At 45.3% G+C, this 27,793-nt stretch overlaps 1 protein-coding gene across 1 annotated transcript; it reads right to left on the reverse strand.

Moving 5' to 3' along the window:
* Positions 1-141: 141 nt before the first annotated feature.
* Positions 142-27,052, reverse strand: LOC5575561. Its single transcript, XM_001662017.2, has 2 exons — positions 26,484-27,052; positions 142-305 (listed from the first exon to the last, which is right to left on the reverse strand). Exons 1-2 carry the CDS (start codon positions 27,044-27,046, stop codon positions 251-253), a joined length of 618 nt encoding a protein of 205 aa, XP_001662067.2. The 5' UTR covers positions 27,047-27,052; the 3' UTR covers positions 142-250.
* Between the last annotated feature and the right edge of the window lie 741 nt (positions 27,053-27,793).

Here is a 27,793-nt window from a genome sequence, read left to right on the forward strand (position 1 = left end):
ATTTTCTAGAAGCATAACATTTCCTCAGGAAAACATCGCAGCTCAACTACTCCGAGGCAATTAAGACGGAAAATGCAACAGCAACGCTACAAACGTTCAAACGAATCTGAAAATAACAAACTCAAAAAACAGAAACACAAATCAAACATCTGAAAGCATTTCTCTATTTCCCCCTCTTTGATAATCTCCTAATTGGTTCGAATTTATGCTGGTCCAGGGATCGCAACGCAACCGTCTCCCAATTGCTTCATCATTTGCCGAGCAGTTCTTTGATACTTCGTTCCGTAAGCAAAGGCTTAGAAGACCTGCAGTTAAGGGAAACGATTAGAAGAAAAAAAAAAGGATACCGTTTTCGAATAAATCAGTACCGACAGCAGACGCACAACGCACACTGGGGCAGATCGCTGGTTTCGTCGGCCAAAACTTCTAATTCGCTGGATAAATCCTAAAGGTTGAGCTTTTTCAGCTTTGATCAAATAAGTTGTACCTGAGCTAGATCAGTTGTTGTAGCTGTCGAAAGCATCGCCCCAGCAATAAACTTCCTGCAAAGTTGTTCATTGAATCATGGTTATAATTCTCCCCATATTGCCGAAAAAACATAAGGCTTACCAATTTGATTTTGAAGTCATCACTACGCATCCTACAACTGCAGATTGATTAGTTAGTTTTATTTGTATTGACATTGTGAGTGTCAGTCGGTTTTATAGTTTTGTTCTGTTTTCAAATTCTAAGACCATCGAAGAATGCACTGCCAATACTTGCATAACAGTCCCATATTCTATGGTATTCCCTTTATAAATGGAACTGTTTTGTGAGTATGGGCAGTGCAGTGAATTCAAAATTACCTGTGCATTGCTGCTAATAAATGCTAATAAATAACACAATTTTCTTCCCTTTCCAAAAATATAACAAACTGGAAATTTGTCCGAGTCAAACTCGAGAAATTTGTCATACATTCAGTTAAATTGGGATTTATTCGACAGCCAATTGATGCAGCATTTGAGAGCATAACATTTTTGGTTTGGTTAACATTTAGGCCTAAAGAACAAATAAGTTTCCGGAGAGACGATCCAGATCCAGATCCAGATTACAGATACAAACTTAGATAAACCTGGAATTGTGGTGGAAGCATTTGTCTCTGTTGACGATCGAGTAATCAAGTGGATCCTATTTGCTATCTCAGTAGCTTGATCAAGGCTGAGCCTAGTAATCCGGTTGATCTGAAACTAAGCGGGAAATGCTACAGTGCCGGGCGAACTATTTCTCATTATGTCATCTCATTTCATGCATTTCATAATCGTTCATCCATGATACATGATTGATAGCGAACGAAAAACGAAAATATTTTCAGTGGTACAGAACCCTTTCACTCCTGTAGTATTTTCCCTCTGTTTTTGCACAAGAAACGTGAAGTGTCTGACAAATAACAATACACACGAAACAAAAATCAACAATTTGTAAGCAAATGGTTTCAGTTCGGATGCTTCAATTTCTCCATAGAAATGAAATGCTATTTTTGATAAATGAAAAAATTACTAGCACCGGAGTCCAGCTTGAAACTTTTCTCCCGTCTTTGCAATACGTTGACTTACCGGTTATCAACGCTACAGCTTTTCCACCACACGCAATATTAGCTTCTGATTCGAATTGCACTATTTAGCCTAATGTCTTTTTTGTAACACCGATTGCATTTTCCTTGGAACCTCCACGACTCGTTTCGTTATACATTTCATGACTTCCGAAGTCTACTTACAAACGTTGTTGAATCTTCCTTTTAAACCTTCCTTATAAATTTGATTACATTTCATCATATCTTCTGCTAATAGTCGTTCTCTAACAGCATTCAAGGTTAATTTATCTTCACATAGGTTCTCCATCGCAGTCACCAATGGACGACTCCGGACTGTCGGCCGGTAAGCAAACGGTTATACGGAAGCGAATCGCTTGTCTGCAGCTGAAGGAAGGGGCATCGTTGCGTGCCCACCTGCTGAAGTTTGAGGACCTCGTTCGGCAGCTCCGGGTGGGCGGTTCAAAACTAGAAGAAAGCGACGTCTGTGCGGCCCTCAGTTTGACCCTCCCGGAGTCCTATGATCCCCTGATGACAGCCCTTGAAAATTTGCCGGAGGACGAGTTGACATACGAGTTGATGAAAACCCGGTTGCTAAGCGACGAGTCGAAGCGTTTGGACCGGATACATAGCAACGATGAAAAACCAACTGCATTCGCCGGTGACCAACGGAAGAAGCAAGGAAGCGAGAAGTTCAACGGGAAGTGCCATGTCTGTGGCAAACGGGGCCACATGAAGAAGGATAGCCGGAAAAAGACGAACGCCAACGTTGGCAGTGAGCCAAAATCGGTTGTCTATATGGCGGGCGGCCGTGCGGACGGCGGTAAAAGCAAGGAGAGATGGAATCAGGAATCAGGTGTTGTCAGCGGAATGAGCAACCGTGGAGATCTGATGCATGCGAAGGATGTTCTCTTTGTTCCCTCTCTCAGGGATAACCTCATGTCCGTGAAAAAGCTGACGAAGGCCGGCGTGGAAGTCATTTTCAACGAAAAATACGTAACGCTGAAGAAGGATGGTGAGACGATTGCGACGGCACATATGCGGGGCAACCTCTACGTTATGAAAATCGCAGTGGAACGGGCCAATCCAAGCTTGGCTGAAGCGGATAGTGCTACCCTCTGGCATCGTCGTCTCGGTCACATCAGTGAAAGTGGAATGGCTACTCTGGTGCGTGAGAACCTGGCCCTTGGTGTGCGTTTCAAGCCGGAGAAGATCAAGTTCTGCGACGTGTGTGTCCTGGGAAAACACAGCCGGGACCCGTTCGATGGTGCAAGAGACCGACCAGACCGTTGGAGCGTATCCATTCGGTCGTGTGTGGGCCGATTGAGCCTGCATCCTGGGAAGGTCATCGCTATCTGATCTCGTTCATCGATGACTACTCGCATTTCGCTGTGGTGTACCTGATCAGGAAGAAATCGGAAGTTTTTGAAAAATTCAAGTAATTTGAAGCGATGACGACTGCGGCTTGTGACACGAAGATTTCAAAACTGACCGTGGACCAGGGACGTGAGTACTTCTCAACCAGCCAGAAGAACTACTACAAAGCGAAGGGAATTCAAGTCGAGCCAACTGTAGCCTACTCTCCGCAACAAAATGGAGTGGCGGAGAGATTCAACAGGACCCTTATAGAGAAGGTACGTACCATGCAAATTGAATCTCATGCTCCAAAATCGATCTGGTGTGAAGCGGTGCTGTCGGCCGTGTTCCTGATCAATCGGAGCCCAACCTCGGCTGTTCCAAGAAACGTTACGCCTGCTGAACTATGGTACGGTCGGAAGCCAAGTCTGGAGAAGGCGCGCGTTTTTGGTTGTCAAGCCTATGCCTGGATACCGAGTCAACGGAGGAAGAAGCTCGACGCGAAGAGTCGACAGCTGATCATGGTTGGTTACGCGCCCAAAGGCTACCGGCTATGGGACAAGGACGAAAGGAGAATCGTGATTGCTCGTGACGTCAAGTTCAATGAAAACTACTTTCCGTGGGCCAACAATGCAAGAGATCGCGCGGAAGAGAGACTGATGGTACCCTTGATCTACGAGCAAGAGGGGGAAGAACATGCCAAGGAAGCCATTGATGAGGACGCCATCCAACCTGATGATGCGGCGGTCGGTCCGTTCGACCCGTCCGACCACGAAGGCGCACTTCTAACCGAAGATGATACCGATGACGAAGCTGCGACGGAACTAGCCAACCCTGCACTCCCTTCGCAATCAGATCTGGACATGTCCTCCGGCCCTAGAGGCGAGCAGTCCGAGAGGCGCAGCGAACGGGAGCCCCATTTTCCGGGTAAGTTCCTTGATTATCTTACTGGATTTAGAGCTAGTGCTGTTGGTCCTCCCTCCCCTTCAGACGTTCCCGAAACATACGATGAAATCCGTACCCGTGAGGATCGTGCCCTCTGGCCAACGATGTCTGGAAGATGGTGGCGTGCCCCGCCGGCGTGAAGCTACTCAAAACGAAATGGGTATTCCAACTCAAGGAGGACGAGGCTGGAGGATCGGTTCGGCATAAGGCGTTCGGTGGCGTTAGGCGTTAAGGAGAAGTTCGGTATGACTGAATGTAACCCCGCCAAGAATCCGATGGAGAAAGGATTGCGGCTGTCGTGAAGGATGTCGCACTTCCCAGCCATACCGCGAGTTGCTGGGCAGCCTGATGTATCAAATGCTGTGTGTACGCCCGGATTTGTGCTACCTGGTCAGCTACTTGGGAAGGTTCCAGCAATCACCAACGGACAATCACTGGCAGGCGCTGAAGCGAGTTGTCAGATACCTCAAAGGGACGGCTACCCTGGGACTACACTACAAGAGAAACGAGGACGGCAGACCGCTCGTCGGGTTGAAAAATTATCAAAGTATCGCCATCGTATCCAAATCATTATTTTCTAATACGCGTAGTTTCAAACAAATGAGCTATCGTATATGCACGTAGTGTTGGACTCAATCTCGAATTATATAGAAAATATTAGTTCTAGGGTGAAAATATGCTCTAAATGACACTAGTTCACATACAATTTACGATACATCCAGAACTAGGCGAAAAGGATGTAGTGTAACATAAAAAGATAGTTATTACATTTGAATTTATTAGTTCTCACTGTTCAGTATCCCCCCGACATTCGTACACACCCACATTGTTATGTATACCATGTAGATAGAGAGAACGGAAAATAAACGAGTCAGTTATTGTTAGCCACCCGACCGGACAAGTTGTTTCTTTTACATGGTGTCGCGGGAGGCGTTACAACCTTTGGCGCGGCAGTAGAAATTCCCAACAGGGACGCTGTGGATTTGACAGACGGCTTGTCACCCAATGACTTCAACGTTGTGAGTGGAGATAAACAAATAGCTTATGAGAAGATCGTTGATAAAGTGTGATTCATTTGGAAAGCTATCGTAGCTAAAATCCAGTTAAAATCCTTTAATTTAGACAATTATTTACATGCGATTACTCACAATGAATTCCAATGGACTCGAGTAATTCCCAAAAGTGAGTTATATATGAAAGACAGTTGTATTAATTACAAATATTAGTTAATTTGCTAATGTTGTGGTTTCAGGTTAGGTTCCATACACTATATCCTGCTTAATCTATTTACATGAATTAAAACTGAATTTGACCTTAAACTATTTCATAAAACCATGCAATTGTAAGTAAACATACATCCTAAAACATGACTTAAGACTAAAACCTTAAAATCGACTTAAATAGGTAAATTGACTAGACTGACATGACGGTAACGAAGACGTTGACTGAAAATACTAGAGTCACTGAGATGTGAGTATTGTTTACTGTTAAAAAAGATTAATCGAACATAAAATGAAATTTATATTATAGTTTTAAAGCCCTTTGCCGAATAAATATGGAAATCGCTACAAAATCAGTGTCCCGTTTTTTCAACGTCTTGCGCCGTTCCAACACTCTTTAAAAATCTCAACTCATAGAAAGTGTGTTGCTGAAACGGATTAAAAGATTACGGAGGTGCAGAGTACGAATCCATGATGCCCACGACAACGAGATCTCAGCGCATTTGCGAAAAGTGCAAAAACCCGAACGACGTGACGAAAATGGTAGCTTGCGATCGGTGTCATCGTTGGTACCATCGTACGTGTGCGGGGGTGGCTGAGAGGTACATCGGTAAGTGGTCATGCGAGCGGTGCGTATTCACGGTGACCATAAGTGATCATTCGGTATCCGGTAAAAGCGGCAGCACTTCACGATCTTCACGGTTGCAGCTTCAACTATTACGGCTGGAGGAGGAGAAAAGGGCTCAAGAAAAGCTGATTCAAGAGCAGCAAGAACAGGATCGTATTCGACTGGAAGCAAAAGCTGCGCTGGAGAAGAAATATCTCGATGAGAAATATGCTCTTCTAATCGCCGAGGCTGAGGACGAAGAAGCGGATAGTCGTAGAAGTCGTCGAAGCCGAGCTAGCCGAAATAGCCAGGTTCAGGAGTGGGTGGACGGAGTGGATGAAGCAGCGGGAGGAAATCCAGTGCCCGAACACATTGAGGATATTTTTCCACCAATTTCGGTTGGCACTAAGATGGTTGTGCCTAGAAGAGGAATAGTCCCAGCCAACAAATATGTTCACATAACTGAGACTGCAAGCGAATAAAGTGAACGCTTATTCGGTAAAAACAGATTGTATAAAATGCACACATTCCCTCTATTCGCACAAATCTGGAGGCCATATACGTACATTTCAGAGAATTTATCATGGTCAATACAACTCCAGACAATTTGATTTGGCGTTCACTATAATTTCATGTATGATTGTGTATTGCAGTTTATATGACTTAATTTTTACAAACAAATAAAGTAAAAACAAATAAAATAGCACGATACAAGCCTCGAACCACTGACCTTTAGATTACTAGCCTGATACACTACCACTATACCACGCACAGGTCTTTAGGCTAATATAAATGAAACACTGTAGAGCATCGTATGTGAATGTTACCACTCTTAATTGTCATTTGGCAAAGACCAAACCAGTGCAACACTGAAGGTTTCATGTTAACGTTTGCAGTTGGAACGAAGTGCAGCAATTTATTATAGACATCGTACGAAAATACTGATTCAAAGTGATTTCATCGTTTTTCTGTTGAACGGTGATGTTCTTTTAACCGGTAAGTCAATACCTATGTCGATGAATTCCACCTTTTCTGTTTATGTTGGGTTCTTGCCTTGTATAACTTTATCTCTACATCAGATGGACTTATATGTAATCTCACATTGATGATTATAATAGAATCACACCAAGTAAAAAAGAAATCGTAATGGAATGGCAGTAAGAAATTACATATTTGGTCAGATTAAATTGGAATTCTATAAGATGCAAATTCAAGTCAGATGAAATAGATGACTTCATTAACAATTTCAATCAATTAAATTTTGCATCATATCCAATTCCAACGAAAATTGTACATTTATACAATTTGAAATGAACATCCTTATATGATCTCTGGTTTGCTGGGGTTTCTCGATACACCGGAGCTGTGCCCAAAATCACCTCGAACCCATCGCCGAACGTTGAAGCGGTTGGCAGAGGAAATCGTCCTGGGCCTGTTATCAACGATAACGTAGAAGCAGAAGGTATCGGGTCGGTGGCAGGTATCAATAATCCGATAACAGCATCGACTCCAATAAGAATCGGTGGTACCGTACAAAGTTCGCAGCCAGTACGATCCATGTATAGACAGTCGGTGTACACCCAGCCGGTTTATACACAGTCGTTGTTTCCCCCATCCACGCAGATGCAATCCCTGTCCATACTGCCAAAGGTAGTTCCACGATCGCCCCTACCGACGTTCTTATTCCCAGAACCGATCTCGAAGCCAAAAACTCGAACACGTGTATCGTTCCCACCCGTAAGCGAAACATCATTACCACACACAACTGGTAGACCGCCTGTGGATTTGACTGTCGAATCGCCTCCGTCGAATTCAGCACAAGCAAAAGCTCCTCGCAGCATGGTGTCGACGTCGTCGCAGCTTCCCCCAGTTTTGCACTCGTCGCAAGAACCCCTAGCCCACTCAATCGAGCAGCAATCGAGCGTGCAACCAGCATCAACGTTGCCATCGTTCAATCCTTCGTTTCAACAGGCTCACACACAGTCGCACGTATCGAGATCGGTGGTGTGTGATCAAGTCGACGATCAATCTCAGCCTCCATCTGCGTTACACCCCCTCACCTCCACAACATCATGTCGAGCCGGAGATATTATTGCCTCAGTCAGCAATACATCAACCTGCATCGTCACATTCATCGCCACAGCAACAGAACGAGCCATATGCTACCCAGCTGCAGCAGATACAAAATCAACAGGCGATGTGGGGACAATTCCAGCAGCAGTTGTCCGCCAGACAGGTTGTTCCAAAGGAACTTCCAGTGTTTTCTGGGAATCCAGAGGAATGGCCCCTTTTTGTGAGCAGCTTCCGTAACTCCACTGCAATGTGTGGTTACTCTCAGTCAGAGAACCTGGTGAGGCTCCAGAGATGCCTTAAGGGCAAAGCGTTGGAGGCCGTTCGGAGTAATTTGCTGCTGCCAACATCGGTCCCGAAAGTTATGGAGACGCTGGAGATTCTTTTCGGGAGCCCTGAGCGATTGGTCCAGTCGTTGCTTAGCAAAGTACGTAGTGTACCCACTCCGAAGGCTGAACGGCTTGAAACTCTAGTGAATTTCGGCCTCGTTGTCCAGAATCTTGTTGGTCATTTGCAGGCCGCAAATCAGCTAGCCCACCTCACTAACCCCACGCTTCTACAAGAGCTGGTGGAAAAGCTGCCGCCGCATCTCCGATTGGATTGGGCATTATACAAGAAGAGCGCCGGTCCTGTGGACTTGGGAACGTTTTGCGAGTATATGAGTGCCATCACGTCGGCCGCAAGTGATGTGGCGCACTTCACCGACTTCGAAGGACCTCGGGCCGGCGGAAACGAGAAGCAACGAAAGGAGAAGGCGTTCGTCAACGCTCATGTGTCTTCGGAGCCCCGGAAATTTGAGCAACAGCAGGTGAAGAAGGTGGAAAGCAAGGAAAGACCCTGCTACGTTTGCCACAGTGTGAAGCATCGGATTAAGGACTGCAACAAGTTCAAGTCCTTGTCATTCGGAGATCGGTTAAAGACCGTTGAAACGCACCAGCTATGTGCGGTCTGTTTAGTACCCCATGGGAAATGGTCCTGTAAATCTACACGCATCTGTGGAGTCGGAGATTGCGATAAAAAACACCATCCATCACTTCACCCGGGTCAACCGATAGGGGTGAAACCAACGTCTGAAAGTTCAGGAGCGCGGCCGAAATCTGAAGCGGTCGTCAACGTGCATTGTCGGATTCGAAGCGCCACGGTTTTTCGCATCATCCCGGTGGTGTTGTATGGTGAGAAGACCCGATTATCCACGTTCGCCTTTCTTGATGAAGGTTCGTCATCGACCCTGATCGATCGAGAGGTGGCAAACCTGCTGAATCTTGGAGGAGACTTGAAACCACTGTGTTTGACCTGGACGGGGAATGTCTCTCGGCACGAAGCTGACTCACGGCTTGTCAGTCTGAGGATTTCCGGCGAAGAAAGCAGCAAAAGTTTCTCGTTGACAAGCGTCAGCACCGTAAGTAAACTGGAGCTTCCTGTACAGACGCTGCAGTATGAAGAACTGTCTCGTCGGTACCCGTATTTGGCCGGACTACCAGTAAGAAGCTACGAGAATGCCGTTCCGACAATCCTGATTGGGCTGGACAACATAAGACTGTCATTACCCCTCAAGGTGCGCGAAGGACGACTTGGACCGGTGGCGGCAAAAACGAAGCTAGGATGGACGATCTTCGGGAGCATCGGAGACTCGAAAGCGGATTCGTCACCTCGAATATTACACATATGCAAGAACGAAGACGATAATAGGTTACATGACCTAGTAAAAGGCTACTTTGCGGTTGAAAACCTTGGAGTATCCGTGACATGCGGGCCAGAAGCAGATGAGGATCGTCGAGCGAAGGAGATCCTGCAGCAAACGACTGTCAAGCGTGCTGACGGTCACTATGAAACCGGATTGCTATGGCGGTACGATGTCGTGGAGTTGCCATCCAGTTATGGCGGCTGATCTGCCTCGAGCGGAAACTTCGAAATCATCCAGAATTGAGGGCGAGTTTGGACAAGCAGATTTCCGAATACTTGAACAAAGGCTACGCCCACAAAGCGACGCCGCAGGAGTTGGAAGAAAGTGATCCTCATCGTACATGGTACCTGCCTCTCGGAGTGGTAACTAACCCACGGAAGCCCGGTAAGGTTCGCATCGTTTGGGACGCGGCCGCCAAAGTGAACGGAGTGTCTCTGAACGGCACACTTTTAAAGGGGCCGGACCTTCTCACGTCGTTACCAACAGTATTGTGCCGTTTCCGTCAGCGACAGATAGCGATTGCAGGTGACATCCGAGAGATGTATCATCAGCTGAAGATCAGAAAGGAAGACCAACAGGTTCAGCGGTTTCTCTACAGAAGCGATCCATCGATGAAGCCGGAGGTTTTCGTCATGAATGTGGCAACCTTTGGGTCGACATGTTCGCCCTGTTCGGCAAATTTCGTGAAAAACACTAACGCGATGGAGTGCAAGGCAGAATTTCCGGAAGCGGCGGCAGCAGTGGTGGAAAACCACTACGTGGATGACTACCTCGATAGCCGCGATACGGAGGAAGCCATGGCAAAACTGGCGTCGGAGGTACGAGAGGTTCAACAATCCGCGGGATTCGAACTACGGAACTGGCGTTCAAATTCGAAGCAGGTGTTGCAGATTCTGGGAGAAGTGGCAGAGGATACAAGAAAGGACTTTAGCGTGGACAAGGAAAGCCAAGTAGAACGTGTTCTCGGTATGGCGTGGCTACCGGACGACGATGTTTTCGTATATGCGGTCAAACTGCCGGACCAGTTCGGTGAAGTAACGAAGCGGAGCATCCTGCGGTTCGTCATGAGCGTCTTCGATCCGCTTGGATTGATTTCGAACCTGCTCATCCACGGCAAGATCATCATCCAAGACCTTTGGAGAGCTAAAGTTGGATGGGATGAGGCAATTCCATCAGACGTGCTTGAAGACTGGAAGCGATGGATTAAGAAGCTCTCCGAGTTGAGTCAAACGCGGATACCACGCTGCTATTTTCCCGGATACAATCCAGACAGTTTGCAAACCCTTGAACTTCATATTTTCGTGGACGCGAGCGAATCTGTCTATGCTTGTGTCGCGTACTTCCGGATTATCGACAATGGGCAGCCTCGATGTGCCTTGATAGCTTCAAAGGCCAAAGTGGCACCGATAAAGCCACTATCGATTCCCAGATTAGAATTACAAGCGGCGGTGATTGGAAGTCGACTAGCGAAGTCTATTTCCGAGTATCACACTATAGCACCGAGCCGCAGATTCCTCTGGAGTGACTCCACAAATGTGCTTTCCTGGATCAACTCGGATGCTCGGAGGTATCGGCAATACGTAGCGGTACGCATCGGAGAGATCCTGGAAGAAACGCAGCCTGAGGAATGGCGTTGGATATCCACCAAAATCAATGTAGCGGATGAAGCCACAAAGTGAGGAAAGGGCCCTGATTGTCGTCCGAATAGCCGTTGGTTTGCTGCGCCAGACTTCCTACTTAAGCCGGAAAGTGAATGGCCACGGCAAAAAGCTCCCGTAGTAAACATCGAAGAGGAACTGCGAGTAGTTCACGTGCATCATGCGGTAATGTTACAACCGTGCATCGATTACAATCGGTTCTCCAAATGGGAGCGTATGCTACGAACCACGGCATATGTATACCAGTTTATGGATCGTTATCTGGATCTAGGAAAGGAAAGATCGATGCAGTCTGGAGGAGTGTTGAAGCAGGAAGATTTGGTTCGAGCTGAGAGGGCATTGTGGCGACTTGCACAAGCCGAAGAATACGCCGAAGAGCTTGTTGTATTGCGGCAAGCAAATCAGAGTGAAGATCGGTTGCTGAACCTGGAGAACAGCAGCCCGCTTAAGCAGTTGTCGCCATTCCTGGACGAGTTTGGGGTGATACGGATGGCAGGCCGAACAGAGGCGTCCCCACTTGCCAAGTACGATTCGAAATTCCCAATAATCTTGCCGAAGAATCATCGTGTCACCGAGCTCCTGATAGATTGGCACCACAGGCGTTTTGGTCATCACAACGGCGAGACAGTAGTTAACGAGATTCGTCAGCGGTTTCACATCTCAACACTCCGGACTATGGTGCGCAAGTTGTCGAAGAAGTGTCAATGGTGCAACGTTTACAAGGCACAACCGGCGGTGCCTAAGATGGCGCCTCTTCCAGAAGCGCGAGTAACTCCGTTCGTCCGTCCTTTTTCGCTGGTTGGCGTCGACTACTTCGGACCGTACATGATAAAAATCGGCCGCAGTCAGGTGAAGCGCTGGGTGGCGCTCTTTACGTGTATGGTGATAAGAGCCGTCCACGTGGAGGTAGCCGCATCACTCTCTACGGAGTCCTGTAAGTTGGCAATACGGAGATTCATTGCGCGTCGAGGCGCACCGGCACAAATCTACACCGATCACGGAACAAACTTTGTTGGGGCTAGCCGAGAGTTGGCCAATCAGTTGGCTACAATGAACCGAGAGCTTGCGGAAACATTCACCAACACCAACACCCGTTGGTTCTTCATCCCACCGTCCTCCCCGCATATGGGTGGTGCCTGGGAGAGAATGGTAAGATCAGTGAAAACAGCTATGGAGGTGATCAACGAATTCCGTGCGCCGTCTGAAGAGGTTTTTCACACGATTATCTGTGAAGCGGAATCAATTGTCAACTCCAGACCGTTGACGTACGTACCGCTGGAGACGTCGGACCAGGAGGCTTTGACTCCGAATCATTTTATTCTCCTTAGTTCGAATGGGGTCAAACAACCGGAGAAAGCACCTACAACAGAGGGCGAGGCACTTCGTAATGGATGGAACTTGTGCCGCTATGTTCTGGATCAGTTCTGGAGTAGGTGGATCCGAGAATATCTACCAGTCGTGACCCGGCGTACTAAATGGCACGACGAAGTAAAGCCTGTTAAGGAAGGTGATGTTGTGTTCATCGTAGGCGAGGCCATTCGGAATCGATGGCCTAGAGGTAAAGTCTTGAAGGTCATCCCTGGGAAAGACGGTCGTGTCCGGCAGGTAGATGTTCAAACAGCTACAGGAATTCTTCGCCGGCCCGTGGCAAAGCTGGCCGTGATCAACGTACTTCCGGAAGGTAATCCTGCTGGACCGGAGCAGCATTACGTGGAGGGGGATGTCGCGGGAGGCGTTACAACCTTTGGCGCGGCAGTAGAAATTCCCAACAGGGACGCTGTGGATTTGACAGACGGCTTGTCACCCAATGATTTCAACGTTGTGAGTGGAGATAAACAAATAGCTTATGAGAAGATCGTTGATAAAGTGTGATTCATTTGGAAAGCTATCGTAGCTAAAATCCAGTTAAAATCCTTTAATTTAGACAATTATTTACATGCGATTACTCACAATGAATTCCAATGGACTCGAGTAATTCCCAAAAGTGAGTTATATATGAAAGACAGTTGTATTAATTACAAATATTAGTTAATTTGCTAATGTTGTGGTTTCAGGTTAGGTTCCATACACTATATCCTGCTTAATCTATTTACATGAATTAAAACTGAATTTGACCTTAAACTATTTCATAAAACCATGCAATTGTAAGTAAACATACATCCTAAAACATGACTTAAGACTAAAACCTTAAAATCGACTCAAATAGGTAAATTGACTAGACTGACATGACGGTAACGAAGACGTTGACTGAAAATACTAGAGTCACTGAGATGTGAGTATTGTTTACTGTTAAAAAAGATTAATCGAACATAAAATGAAATTTATATTATAGTTTTAAAGCCCTTTGCCGAATAAATATGGAAATCGCTACAAAATCAGTGTCCCGTTTTTTCAACGTCTTGCGCCGTTCCAACACATGGTGTCAGAGTCGTGGATTCGGCGTGCCCGATCGGCGGAATCGAACCGAGTTTTGAAAAGTCATGGAAGTTAAGAAAATATTGAAATTAGTTTGTTGAGCAAAATGTCGAACGAAGATTTAAGTTTCGAGCAGAAGGCCATGTCGTCGCTGGGAGCGGTGATTAAGCCTCCAAAGCCATTGCTCATAGAGGAAAATATGGCGTCAAAGTGGAAGCAGTGGTGGCGCCAATTCCAGTGGTATGCAGTAGCTACCGAGTTGGACAAAAAACCACCACATGTGCAAGCAGCAATGCTGCTTAGTTGTATTGGTGAAGACTGCATTCGTGTGATGGATACGTTTGGCCTCACGGATTTGCAAGAGAGAGACGTAAACGTTTTGAAAGATAAGTTCAGTGCATACTTCGTACCGAAATCGTGTTTGACATACGAGCGATATGTATTCGGTAAAATTGTGCAACATCCTGGAGAGCAATTTGACACGTTTCTGACTCATGTGCGTGAGCAGGCAAAGCGATGCTCATTCAGTGTGCTAAATGATTCAATGGTGAAAGACCGAATAATTTCCGGAACTGTGCATACGAAACTGATTCCTCAGCTGCTGAACGATGATTACGATCTCCAGAAAACAATCGACATTTGCAGAAATCATGAGCAATCAATGAAACAATCGCAAGTGATGTTGGAAAAATATAGTGCTGAAGTGGATTTGCTTAGGCAGAAGAAATTCGAGAACCGGGATGCTCGAAGTGAAGATGTGTTTCAATGCAACCGGTGTGGATACGAACACAAGAGGAAATCATGCCCGGCATAGGGCGCTTGCAGCAAACAAAAGTGTGCCCAACGACTCCCTTTGATTTTGCTGGGTAACGGCTTGAAACGGAAAACACGTTACGGAACGTTTCCCAGCAAAATCAAATGGGTCCGTTGGGCACACTAAACAAAGGCTGCAAGTGCCCTATTCAATAAAGTGTGCGCAAAATGCAAGCGGAAGGGCCATTTCGCAGACCGGTGTTTCGGTACGGCCGGTAACGAAAAGCGAGTTAATAAATATGTGCGAACGGTATCATGCGAAGAGGATGATGGCAAATCCGAAGAACTGTCAGTGGAAGAGCTTTACATTGGAGCGGTGTATGATGATGATGAAAACAGTGATGATGTATGGTTCGAAACATTGCAAATCAACGGATTGAACGTTTGTCTGAAGCTAGACACCGGTGCGGCGTGTAATGTGTTGCCGTACAATATTTTCTGTAAGCTTGGTGAACAGCTGATGCCATCGACCACGAAGCGGCTAGTGTCGTATAGTAATCACAAAATGATGGTGAAAGGGGAAGCAGCTCTTCGAGTGATCGTCAAAGGCCATCCGGAAAATGCAGTGTTCAAAGTGGTTGACGGTGATGTTACGCCAATTCTTGGTCGCAAAACGTGCGTGCGCTTCAGATTGGTTGCAAAAGTGGAGGAGTTGTCGATGGAAAAATCGTTGTTCACTGGCCTTGGTTGTGTTAACGGGTTCGAGTACGACATCGATCTAGCTGAAAGTCCAACTTTTCAGTACAATCCGCCAAGGAGGATCCCACATTCACTCCGGGATCAAGTGAAAGCAGAACTGGAGAAGATGGGTGTGATCGAGAAAATCAGCGAGCCCACACCCGTGCTGAACTCAATGGTAATAGTCCGACAGAAAGGTAAGCTTCGCATTTGCATTGACCCGTCGCAGGTGAACAAGAATATCCTTCGCCGGGTTCATCCACTATCTACCATCGAGGAAATTTCAAGCCGGATATGTAATTTGGTTGGTAAATGGCTGGGCATGGCGTACCATTGGTACCTCGCGTACCTGAAGGAATAAAATAGACCCCTTTGTGCGGTCCTTAGCCTCTTGCCCAGCAACTCCTATCCCTACCTCCTCGCGGTACTGGCCGGGGTACGAGTAACCTTAGGGAAGATCGGGTAACCAACCCCCGGTGGGAACTTCGGTCGTATGCTGACAGGGAAGGGGGGGTTTGCTTTTGCTTTTGCTTATGCAAACCTTGAGCGTCTGTACTCCATGTTAGGAGCGGCTCACAACAGCGTCTGTTCCCCATGTCAGGGGCGGCTGATCATCGTCCGAGTGCCAGAGAAGGACTCTAAGCTAAACTGCGCACTATGGTCCTCCGAACATTTAGGGGGAATGGTCCTCCGGAAATCTAGGGGGTTGGTGTCAGGCCCTGCAAGCCAGCCGTAAAAACATCAAGCAACGAATAATCAACGAGAGAATACGAACCGGGACAATCGGCGAAGACCACAGCGACGTAAAGGGACTAGCGATTGGAAGCTCGGTACGTGGAACTGTAAGTCTCTCAACTTCATCGGGAGCACACGCATACTCGCCGACGTGCTGAAGGACCGTGGATTCGGCATCGTAGCGTTGCAGGAAGTGTGTTGGAAGGGATCAATGGTGCGAACGTTTAGAGGTAACCATACCATCTACCAGAGCTGCGGCAATACACATGAGCTGGGAACAGCTTTTATAGTGATGGGTGATATGCAGAGGCGCGTGATCGGGTGGTGGCCGATCAATGAGAGAATGTGCAAGTTGAGGATCAAAGGCCGGTTCTTCAACTTCAGCATAATAAACGTGCACAGCCCACACTCCGGAAGCACTGATGATGATAAAGACGCTTTTTACGCGCAGCTCGAACGCGAGTACGACAGCTGCCCAAGCCACGACGTCAAAATCATCATAGGAGATCTAAACGCTCAGGTTGGCCAGGAGGAGGAGTTCAGACCGACGATTGGAAAGTTCAGCGCCCACCGGCTGACGAACGAAAACGGCCTACGACTAATTGATTTTGCCGCCTCCAAAAATATGGCCATTCGTAGCACCTACTTCCAGCACAGCCTTCCGTACCGATACACCTGGAGATCACCACAGCAGACAGAATCGCAAATCGACCACGTTCTGATTGATGGTCGGCACTTCTCCGACATTATCGACGTCAGGACCTATCGTGGCGCTAACATCGACTCTGACCACTATCTGGTGATGGTCAAACTGCGCCCAAAACTCTCCGTCGTTAACAACGTACGGTACCGACGGCCGCCCCGGTATGACCTAGAGCGGCTCAAGCAACCGGATGTCGCAGCGGCATACGCGCAGCAACTCGAGGCTGCATTACCGGAAGAGGGTGAGCTGGACGAAGCCCCTCTTGAAGACTGCTGGAGAACAGTAAAAGCAGCCATCAACGATGCAGCTGAGAGCAACGTCGGGTACGTGGGACGGAGTCGACGGAACGATTGGTTCGACGAGGAGTGCCAGGAGGTTTTGGAGGAGAAGAATGCAGCGCGGGCGGTCATGCTGCAGCAAGGGACCCGGCAGAACGTGGAACGCTATAAACGGAAACGGCAACAGCAGACCCGCCTCTTTCGGGAGAAAAAACGCCGCCTGGAGGAGACGGAGTGCGAGGAGATGGAACAGCTGTGCCGGTCTCAGGACACGCGTAGGTTCTATCAGAAGCTCAACGCATCCCGCAACGGCTTCGTGCCGCGAGCCGAGATGTGCAGGGATAAGGATGGGAGCATTCTGACGGACGAGCGTGAGGTGATCGAAAGGTGGAAGCAGCACTTCGACGAGCACCTGAATGGTGCTGAGAGCACAGGCAATGAAGGACGGGACAACGGAGGAAATGCCTTCGTCAGTACTGCGGAAGATGGAAACCAACCAGCCCCCACTTTGAGGGAGGTTAAGGATGCCATTCACCAGCTCAAGAACAATAAAGCTGCTGGTAAGGATGGTATCGGAGCTGAACTCATAAAGATGGGTCCGGAAAGGCTGGCCATTTGTCTGCACCGGCTGATAGGCACAATCTGGGAAACAGAACAGCTACCGGAGGAGTGGAAGGAAGGGGTAATCTGCCCTATCTACAAGAAAGGCGACAAGTTAGATTGTGAGAACTTTCGAGCGATCACCATTCTAAATGCGACCTACAAAGTACTATCCCAGATCATCTTCCGTCGTCTGTCACCTGTAGTAAACGAGTTCGTGGGAAGTTATCAAGCCGGCTTCGTTGACGGCCGATCGACAACGGACCAGATCTTTACTGTACGGCAAATCCTCCAAAAATGTCGTGAATACCAGGTCCCAACGCATCACCTTTTCATTGATTTCAAGGCGGCATACGACAGTATCGACCGCGTAGAGCTATGGAAAATCATGGACGAGAACAGCTTTCCCGGGAAGCTCACGAGACTGATAAGAGCAACGATGGAAGGTGTGCAAAATTGTGTGAAGGTTTCAGGCGAACACTCCAGTTCGTTTGGATCCCACCGGGGACTACGACAAGGTGATGGACTTTCGTGCCTGTTGTTCAATATTGCGCTAGAAGGTGTTATGCGGAGAGCCGGGCTTAACAGCCGGGGTACGATTTTTACGAGATCCAGTCAATTTGTTTGCTTCGCGGATGATATGGACATCGTCGGCCGAACATTTGAAAAGGTGGCAGACCTGTACACCCGCCTGAAACGCGAGGCAGCAAAAGTTGGACTGGTGGTGAATGCGGCCAAGACAAAGTACATGCTAGCTGGTGGGGCCGAGCGCGACAGGGCTCGCCTAGGTAGCAGTGTTACGATAGACGGGGATACGTTCGAGGTGGTCGACGAGTTCGTCTACCTTGGATCCTTGCTGACGGCTGACAATAACGTTAGCCGTGAAATACGGAGGCGCATCATCAGTGGAAGTCGGGCCTACTATGGCCTCCAGAAGAAGCTGCGGTCAAAAAAGATTCACGCCCGCACCAAATGTACCATGTACAAAACGCTCATAAGGCCGGTAGTCCTCTACGGGCATGAAACGTGGACGATGCTCGAGGAGGACTTGCAAGCACTTGGAGTTTTCGAACGTCGGGTGCTTAGGACGATCTTCGGCGGTGTGCAGGAGAACGGTGTGTGGCGGCGAAGGATGAACCACGAGCTCGCCCAACTCTACGGCGAACCCAGTATCCAGAAGGTGGCCAAAGCTGGAAGGATACGATGGGCAGGGCATGTTGCAAGAATGCCGGACAGCAACCCTGCAAAGATGGTATTCGCTTCGGATCCGGTTGGTACAAGAAGGCGTGGAGCGCAGCGAGCTAGGTGGGCGGATCAAGTGCGTATCGATTTGGCGAGCGTGGGGCAGAACCGAGGATGGAGAGATGCGGCCACGAACCGAGTATTGTGGCGTGAAATTGTTGATTCAGTGTTATCTGTGTAGATGTTAACTAAATAAATGAATGAATGTAATTCGAAGTGGTTTACCGTACTGGATCTCAAAAAGGGCTTCTGGCAAACACCAGTTTCAGAGCGAACCAAAAAGTACTTGGCTTTTGGTACGCTTCGGGGTCGGTACACATGTAAACGGCTACCATTTGGACTAGCTTCCGCACCGGAAGTTTTCCAGAAATTGATGAACTCAGTCTTGGAAGGTTTGCAAGGGGTTGAAAGTTCTATGGATGATATTCTGATTCACGCTCTAACGAAGGAAAAGTTAGAAGAAATCACGAAACAGGTTCTCCAAAGATTAGAATTAGCGGGATTAAAGCTCAATAAAGAGAAATGTGCGTTTGCCAAGTCATCTCTGAAATTCCTTGGCCATATAGTGTCGCAAGAAGGGATTAAGGCAGACCCTGATAAACTAGCAGCAATTCAGCGTCTTAAACGCCCGGAGAATAAAGTTCAGCTCCAACGCGTCCTCGGAATGATCACTTATCTAGGAAAATTCATTGAAAATCTTTCTGCAATAACAGAGCCCCTCAGAATGTTGCTCATTAAGAATGTACAATGGGAATGGAGTAACGAACAGGAAGAATCGTTCCAAAAGATCAAGCAATTAATGCAGAGTCCTCCGGTTTTGGCATATTACGACGTTAATGCCAACGTTACCTTATCAGTGGATGCAAGCTCAAAGGCTTTGGGAGCTGTATTGCTACAGAATGGCAAACCAGTGGCATACGCTTCAAAATCTCTTACGCCCGCTCAGGAAAATTACCCTCAAATTGAGAAAGAGGCTGCGGCAATTCGATTTGCTTGTAACAAATTTCATGAATATGTTTACGGAAAAAATTTGATTGTAGAAACGGACCACAAACCTTTGGAGTCAATTAGCAAGAAAACATTGGATCGTGCACCTCCTCGCTCGAAAAGAATCTTGCTAGACGTGTCACAGTATGCTCCCACTATTGTGTATAAAAAAGATTCCGATATTCCAATCCCAGACATTTTAAGTAGAGATGTGGACAACCAACACGAAGCGGAATCATTTGACGAGCTGGAAGTACACATAGTTCTGCAAATGTCAAAAATAGCCAAGGCTGAGATCATCGAAGAAACTAGCAAGGATTCGGAGCTAAGTCAGTTGATGTCTACAATCATGAAAGGTTGGCCAGATAATAGATTAGGTATTCCTGCAACAATTAGGAAGTATTGGAATTTTCGGGACGAAATGTCAGTATATGAAGGGATTGTGTTCCGATCACACCAAATTTTGGTGCCGACATCTCTAAAGTCGAAAATGTTGCGTATGATTCATGTGGGACACGCAGGCGTTCAAGGATGCATAAGCCGTGCGAAACAGATGCTCTTTTGGATAGGTATGACCAAAGATATCTCGAGGATGGTTGAAGGTTGTCCAGTCTGCGAAAAACATCAACGTGCTACGACAACCCACAATATTTTGAAATCCGAAATTCCAACACTACCATTCGAAATTGTGGGATCAGACTTATTCCACTTTCAAGGTAACGATTTCATTCTGATTGCTGACAATTATTCTGGGTATTTTGATTTCGTGAAACTCAGAGAAACATCATCCAAATCAGTGATAACGGAGTTAAAGAGATGGTTTTCAACATTTGGAATCCCCAGAATACTGTTTACGGACAATGGCCCACAATATTCATCCTCGGAATTTGCCAACTTCAGCAAGCAATGGACCTTTGATCATGTGACTTCAAGCCCGCACTTTCCGAGGAGTAATGGCTTATCGGAACGATTTGCGCAAACAGCTAAAAACTTATTGAAGCGCTGCACAGAAGATAACTCTGATATTCAGTTAGCTCTTCTGATGCACAGAAATACACCTCGTGATCAGCAATTATTATCTTCCAACCAAAGATTGATGGGTCGAGTTTTGCGAACAACACTACCAGCAACGAAAGAAGTGTTGCAACCAAGATTGGTTGGAAATGTGTCAAACAACTTAAGACATCTCCGAGATAAACAGAAGGTCTATGCAGATCGTGGAACATGCAACGCACCTGAATTTGTTGAAGGTCAACATGTAGTGGTGCAAAATACGAAGTCTCACCTGTGAAAGAAAGGAATTGTAGAACGCAAACTAGAACAGCCGCGTTCGTACATTGTCAAGCTATCTAACGGTCGTCACCTACGCAGGAATGTTCGAGACATGAGGCACTCCAGAACGAAGCCATGTGCACTTGATGACGACGATCCTGACTCGGTACTTCTACCGACTAAGCGTGAAGAAGCACAACCATCTTCAATACCCGAGGAAGGAGAAAACAGAGACATTCCAGAGCAAGTTCAACCATCAACGGAGGAACCAGTTAGAACGAGAAGTGGTAGAGAAGTTCGAATAAGAAGAGATAATGATTTTGAGTATTATTAAGTTTTTGATGAAAGGGGAGATGTAACATAAAAAGATAGTTATTACATTTGAATTTATTAGTTCTCACTGTTCAGTATCCCCCCGACATTCGTACACACCCACATTGTTATGTATACCATGTAGATAGAGAGAACGGAAAATAAACGAGTCAGTTATTGTTAGCCACCCGACCGGACAAGTTGTTTCTTTTACATGTAGAACTAGTAAAGAACCGTGGACTCTGACTTCCCAATCAACCTAACCTTCGGGGAATCAAATCAAATATAAGATTTCATTTGAGTACACGAACGAATCGATGTTCAACAAGCATTTCAGCTAAGCCTACATACATTGTGTCAGTGGTTCCTCAGTCAAATCCTAACGTAACAATTCTCAGGTTAACAGTAAGCACTTAATAAAGCATTTATTTAGCAGTATACGCGGCATTAAATGCTAACAAGCCGTATATGCGTCTTAAATGCAGATGTTGGTCCGATACAAGGCTGTTTAAATGCTGGGCCTTCAGAAATTTCGAATCCGGCTGTCCTAAATGATAACGTCCAGATCGTAACGTCTCACGTGGAGCAAAACAAAAATTCTGGACAAACATTTGAAAAGGGCCCAAGAGGTCAGAAACATTGCTGTTGAGCCCTTTCTAGCCCGCCCACGCAAACTAACCCCACTATCAGAAAGATTGGTGTTAGCTCTTCCTGATAGTGGTATTGGTGAGCGTGATCAATTTGAATTGGGCTCAACAGCGACTGGCAAAGCCAATGTTTACCAATGTCGATGTGCCCTTTTGAAATGTTTGTCCAGAATTATCTCTTTTGTCGTTTCTCTTTTCCATCTCTCGTACCACCTATCTGTCTTGCCTTAATATTATTTTTTCTTCGTCTCACATCGTTACAATACGACGCGTCGTATTGTAAATTTGTAGATGTGTGTAACTACACAGCTAAAAATATGTTGTAAATTTAAGTTTATTTCAATGCACATACAGTGGGATTCCGTTTTTGGCAACAAAATCGAAACTTTCAGTTGCCAAAAACGGAACCGTGCCAAAATCGGAACCCATTTTTTTCACTTTCAAGAATATTATTTGAACGTTATTACATCATTATTATGGATTCAAATGATGGCCAGACTTCCAAATGGTCCATTTCGAAGCGGATTTCCGTAGGAGAGGGATATGCTATAAATTTATAGACCTGTCATGTTAATTGTGGCAGTCGCTCCACACACTTTAGATTGCTGAAGTTGCTGAAGCATCTTCGATGATGTTCTATGAGCTTTATGGAAACTTTTTGCATACATAGACCGTGTAAAAACAATAATCGCATAAGTGACCTTTATTCTAGAGTTGGACAATTCCATAAAATAGTGAAATAATACAGAATTACAATACTTTTCATTAGAAACGTATTTATTGCAATTTCAGAGAAAACTTTCCGTTTTAAGGTTCAACAGAAATCTACCGCAGCTGTCACATTACTAATTTGCACTGGTAAATCATCAGTAGGCTTCAATGATACCTTGGATACCGTCTTGATGATTGTTGTTTGTTGAAATTTTTCATAGCGCTTTCTCTTTCAAGCATACTATGATTGAATTGTTTCCTTTAATGATAGAATGATTTCGAAGCCTGCGGTAGAACATTGACAGCTGCGGTAGAACTCGGCGGTTACCGCAAAACGGAAAATTTTCTTAACAATCGTAATACAAAAAAGTTCTAGGTGTTACAAAACATAATGATTTTTTAATTCAATGAACATAACTTAATATAACAGTTTGTCTTTTAAGTTAAAGCGGCCAATTTTACAATGACGGGGTTGGTGGTTTAATGGCTATCGCTTCTGCTGCCAAATTTGACAATATTCGATCAATTGAAAATGGCTCTTCAAAATTATGTTCTTTGCATAGTATGGTATCTCATATAAAATGATTTATTTCAATCAAAAGGGCACACAGCAACAGCTGAAATCAATATACAAACATGTTTATCGAAACAGAATGTTGACTATACAATCATTTGAATTTTCCGCAGCAATATGGATGAAATAATCCCCTAGAAATAATTGAAAAATGGTATAGAACAGTGATGCTCAACATGCGAATGCTAGAGCACCCCAAGATCCATAACTGTGGCCCACAATTTCGTAGAATACACAAATAAGCTTCTTATCACTTCAATTAGTTTTAGAAGTTGAGCTTGCATATTATAAAATAATCATATGAATCCAACAGATATTCGCAGGATCCCGCTATGAAACCCCTCAATCCCGATAAGAATCTTCAGGTGTCGGTTAAGAATCCACAGAAATCCGCTAACACTCTAAAGTAGCTCGCTAGAAATCGACAGGATCTTGCCTAAAAGTCATGTAGCAATTAACGTCAATCCAAGAGCTTGCTAGGAATTTTAAGAACATTGCTCAGATTCCGCTGCGATATTGCTGAAAATTCTCGAAAGTTTATAAAGACTTCTAAGACTACCAATAGTAATCTCCATAATCCACGGGAAACCTATTCAGAATTCTCAAGATTTTGGTAGAAATGTTCAGCATACAACTAGAAAATTCCAGCATTCCGCTAGAAACATACAGGACGTCAGAGACCTTAAGAAATTACAAGGAATCGATAGATTTTACACATCGTCTCAAACAACTAATTATATCTCTTAAGGATCCCGCCAGAAATCTTTAATACTCGATAGGAATACCCAGATTTCGCTCAGTATTTTCAAGATTCCGCTGAAGATTCCGAGAGGAACATAGGATCCCGTAAGGATTCTCCAGAATATAGTTAGAAAACTCCTAGACCTAGCTAAGGATCACCAGGATAGCATTAGGAATATTTTGATCCATGTGCCCGCATGCTTAATTAAAATCCTGATATGTATTTATTTATTCATTTACTCACACCGTCTTCAGTTAAACTGTACAGACTGTTTTAACTTAATTGTACTTTTGTCTAAAACTAAACTTCTATACAGAAAACATAAAAAGGATTCTTTACGATCAATCGCCTTCACATAATACAATACAATCATAACAAAACATACTATAAAAAAGTAACTTCATTGATCAACTAAACGAACTCGAAAACAAAATCATTACACTTTTCTCAAACTCAAATATTACTCAAACAAAGACAATGATAACAAACACAGATATTTCTAGCACTACGCTTTCCCATCTATCGGTTTCCAAGGATCTTTGTTCCTGTGAGCAAACTCTCGAAACGTTACACCAGGCGGCCATGTTGTAGCAGTCAGAGCCAATACTTTCCAACGTTTATCTAACACTATCTTGAAGGAAACATAATCCAGTTCTTCACAATTTTTCCAACTAGGTACCAGTTTTGTTACATCCGTACACTCGGGTTCTGGAGCACAAAGAGATTGGGATACCAAGCAGGCAATCTCGTTTTCAGTCACACGTCCATCGATATTCGACAAGAGCAGAGAAAACTTATTCTCACGGCTGCGTGTAGATGAGCGCGAACATTCAGGCAAACATATACTCGAACTGCTCAGGGGTTAAGGCGAAACAATTGGTGTTGAGTGGCGTTGTTGTCGTTGTGTTGACGGAGATGACGATGTTGAAGCAATGGCAACAGATAGCTTTGCAAAAGAATTGTTGATGTCGTCGATTTGCAGTTTTAGCTTTTTCAGATCAATTGAGAGTGAACTATTATCTACCGACTGAGCCTTCGGAGGTTCTGGAATGCGATCTCTAACCTTGCAAAATTCGATCATGCAGTCATCACATATCCAAACGATATTCTTCGATAGTGCGCATAAATCGTTCTCAGTGACACCGACACACCGGGCGTGAAACTTTCTCGCGCATCTACCTTCACAGACAGTGTAAAGACACTTCATCATGTCAATGTCTGCGGAGCACTTTTTGCAAAGCGTATCCATCGCATCCATCACTTTTTGCTTCGATAATATCACGCACAAATTTTCGATTATGTTCGTGCCCTTAATCAGTCCAACCGTTATTTTCCTTAAGCACAACGATTGAACACAGCGATACTAAGCAACGTGAACTAAATTTATTGTTTATTAGGCACCAATTCGCGGAGAAAACATAGTGCAAAGGCGGAGCGCTAAAAACATTACACTCAAGCGTACACAACACAATGGCACGCATTATACTCCATCCTGAGCATCATTGGATCGTTTCTTCAAATATCTAACATTATACAGAGTCTCTACCGTAATCATCGCACGCTTTAATTACTTTATTGAAATAAAGTGTAGTTACGACTGTGTTTGCATGTGTCATGGTGGCGAAACAGCGTATAGAAGCAGTTGGGTCATTTATTTATCCTGGTGTTGTCAAAGAAATTCTAAGAGACCCAACTTTTTGCTTGAGCTGGAGAGGCGAGAAAAAGTTCATGATAGAAATCCATAGACTTTTTGTTGCTCTTGTGTGGGTGCTTGTGCTTCGTTCAAAAGAGCTTTTCCAAATTCGAAGAAGAATGTGTATCACCTACCGGTATACTCAAGTGGGCTGGTCATACAGCGTTAATGCCTGAGAAAAGACATTGGAACTCTAGTTGAGATACTCATAGAGATTAATTACTTTATGAAACGTTGCAAACACACGACCTTTTAGAAATAAATGGGCGCGTACGGTTATACTAGCAGTTGGTGCAATTCGGGGAAATATCAACAAAAATTTAGCTCTAGAATGCGATAAGCGTAAAGCTGACTTGCTTTTCAAATAAGTAACACAAAAGACACACAGATTTTTGCAAAAGTTTACAAATTTTAATGGTTTTCAAAAATGTTGCCAAAAACGGATCCATTTTGTTGCCAAAATCGGGGGGTGCCAAAAATGGAGCATGCCAAAAACGGAGCATGCCAAAAACGGAATCCCACTGTATTTGGAGCATCAAAATAAACTTAAATTTCAATGACCAAACCATAATTTTTAAATCGAATTCACTTCAAATTTACACGGTCATGTAATATTCGAGCATTTTTAAATAAAAATTAAATGTATGTAGTTTACATGATGCTGTAACAACACACGAATTTGATTGATTTTTACAGTAGACTTCAGTTTACATCACATTGAAGTTTAAATATTTTTTTCTGTGTATGTTACTCAATACATTTTTACAATGCGTGTTGAAAAAGGGAAATTTACTTCAATTTTTCAACTAAAATGTTTCAATCAAAATATACCTTTAAAAAAGCATAACCTTCTAAATTTCAAAACCCTCCCTTCATAACCAAGTCCTGGTTGCGCTACTGTTATAGCTCTGAACGTTTTGGCCGTCGAAATCCGCGATCTACCCCAGTGTGCAACGCCCAATAAGTGCCATTACCTTTTCAATTTGAGAATCTCCTCTCCGACGTCGCTTCCGGGCTGACTGAGGCGAAAGTAGTCTTCCAGCTCCTGCAGGGAGATGCTGGCGGGGGCGTTCAGCAATTTACGGGCACTTTCGCGGAACCGTTCGATGCTGTCCTCGATTTCGGCCTGCATTGCGTCCAGCTTGTCCCGGGAAATGACACCCTGGCAGAGGTACCTCTCGGTGGCATCGTTCATCTGAGTGCACAGACACAGGATGATGAAGTCCACGTAGCGAGAGCGGATGGCATTGCGGGACCTTATGTGCGATTTTTCCACCGATTCCAGATGGAGTGCGTACAGGAGCAGAGTGCTGATGAGGATGACCGTCAGGATTCCAAAGGTGACACCGAACGGGAACTCCTGCACGTTTTCGTTTAGTTGCACGAAAAATTTCGAATGGTGCACAATGATCCAATGGATTACGCCGGTTCCGATGGCGAGTACGGTGCTAACTACACCGATTCGGATGTAATTTTGAATGAGGTATTGGTGAAGTCGGAGCAGCCTCAAAACGACGAAACGCGTGACAAGAGCCATTGTCGAGATTTGGCAGTAATGGTCAAAGATTACTAGATTGAAGTGAATGCGTAAGTTTTTATGCTACCATATGCTCTGCTCGTGTCATGGGTCATTTCATCCGCGGATTTCTATCTCTGTCGTAAGAAAACAAGGACAGAAACTTCGTAAACACAAGTTTGGAACTATTGTTCCGAATCGATATATTAAACATTCTAATTCAAATGAGAACTCTTAGTCACTTCAATCAAATTAATCTTCTCGTCACGTTAAATATGGTCGTGCTCTAGCATGAACATCAACCACGACAATGGATTGCCTGTGGAAAATTATCCTTCCCAGTCGCCATCGTCACCATGTTCAAGCTCGACGCACTTAAATGCGAAACCGATGGCTCGTTCGCGCCTAAAATATTAATGCCTATCACGGCACACGTATCGTTTGTTCCTCCCCTTCGGTAAAGCGATCCTTCCGAGCCCAACACGTAGCCCGGATAACAGAGGGAAAAAAAGGACCATAAAGAAGATATTAGATAGTCATTCAGCTAGTTACATTTTTAATAGGAGAATAATGGCCGTGGTCTCGTGTTTATGCTCTCCTCCTGTCGGGGCTCCACATATTAGCCTTCTGACTTCACTCGGAACGAGGACTTCGCTCGAGTGGGGACGAGGCCAAAGTGCGTCTCCGTCAACGGCCGACCGGAACGATGTGATGGTTTACGCACCATAAAAACACACTTTGGAATGGAAACGTGACTACAAGTGGTTG

This window comes from Aedes aegypti, chromosome 2 (assembly GCF_002204515.2).
Source record: "Aedes aegypti strain LVP_AGWG chromosome 2, AaegL5.0 Primary Assembly, whole genome shotgun sequence".
NCBI lineage: Eukaryota > Metazoa > Arthropoda > Insecta > Diptera > Culicidae > Aedes > Aedes aegypti.

What these genes read in the sequence shown, in the direction of transcription:
- LOC5575561 (XM_001662017.2), bottom strand. Translation starts at nt 27,046, where the DNA reads ATGGCTCTTGTCACGCGTTTCGTCGTTTTGAGGCTGCTCCGACTTCAC. An exon ending in GAGATTCTCAAATTGAAAAG is followed by an intron (nt 306 to 26,483) that starts GTAATGGCACTT and finishes CCTTAACTGCAG; the next exon opens with GTCTTCTAAGCCTTTGCTTA.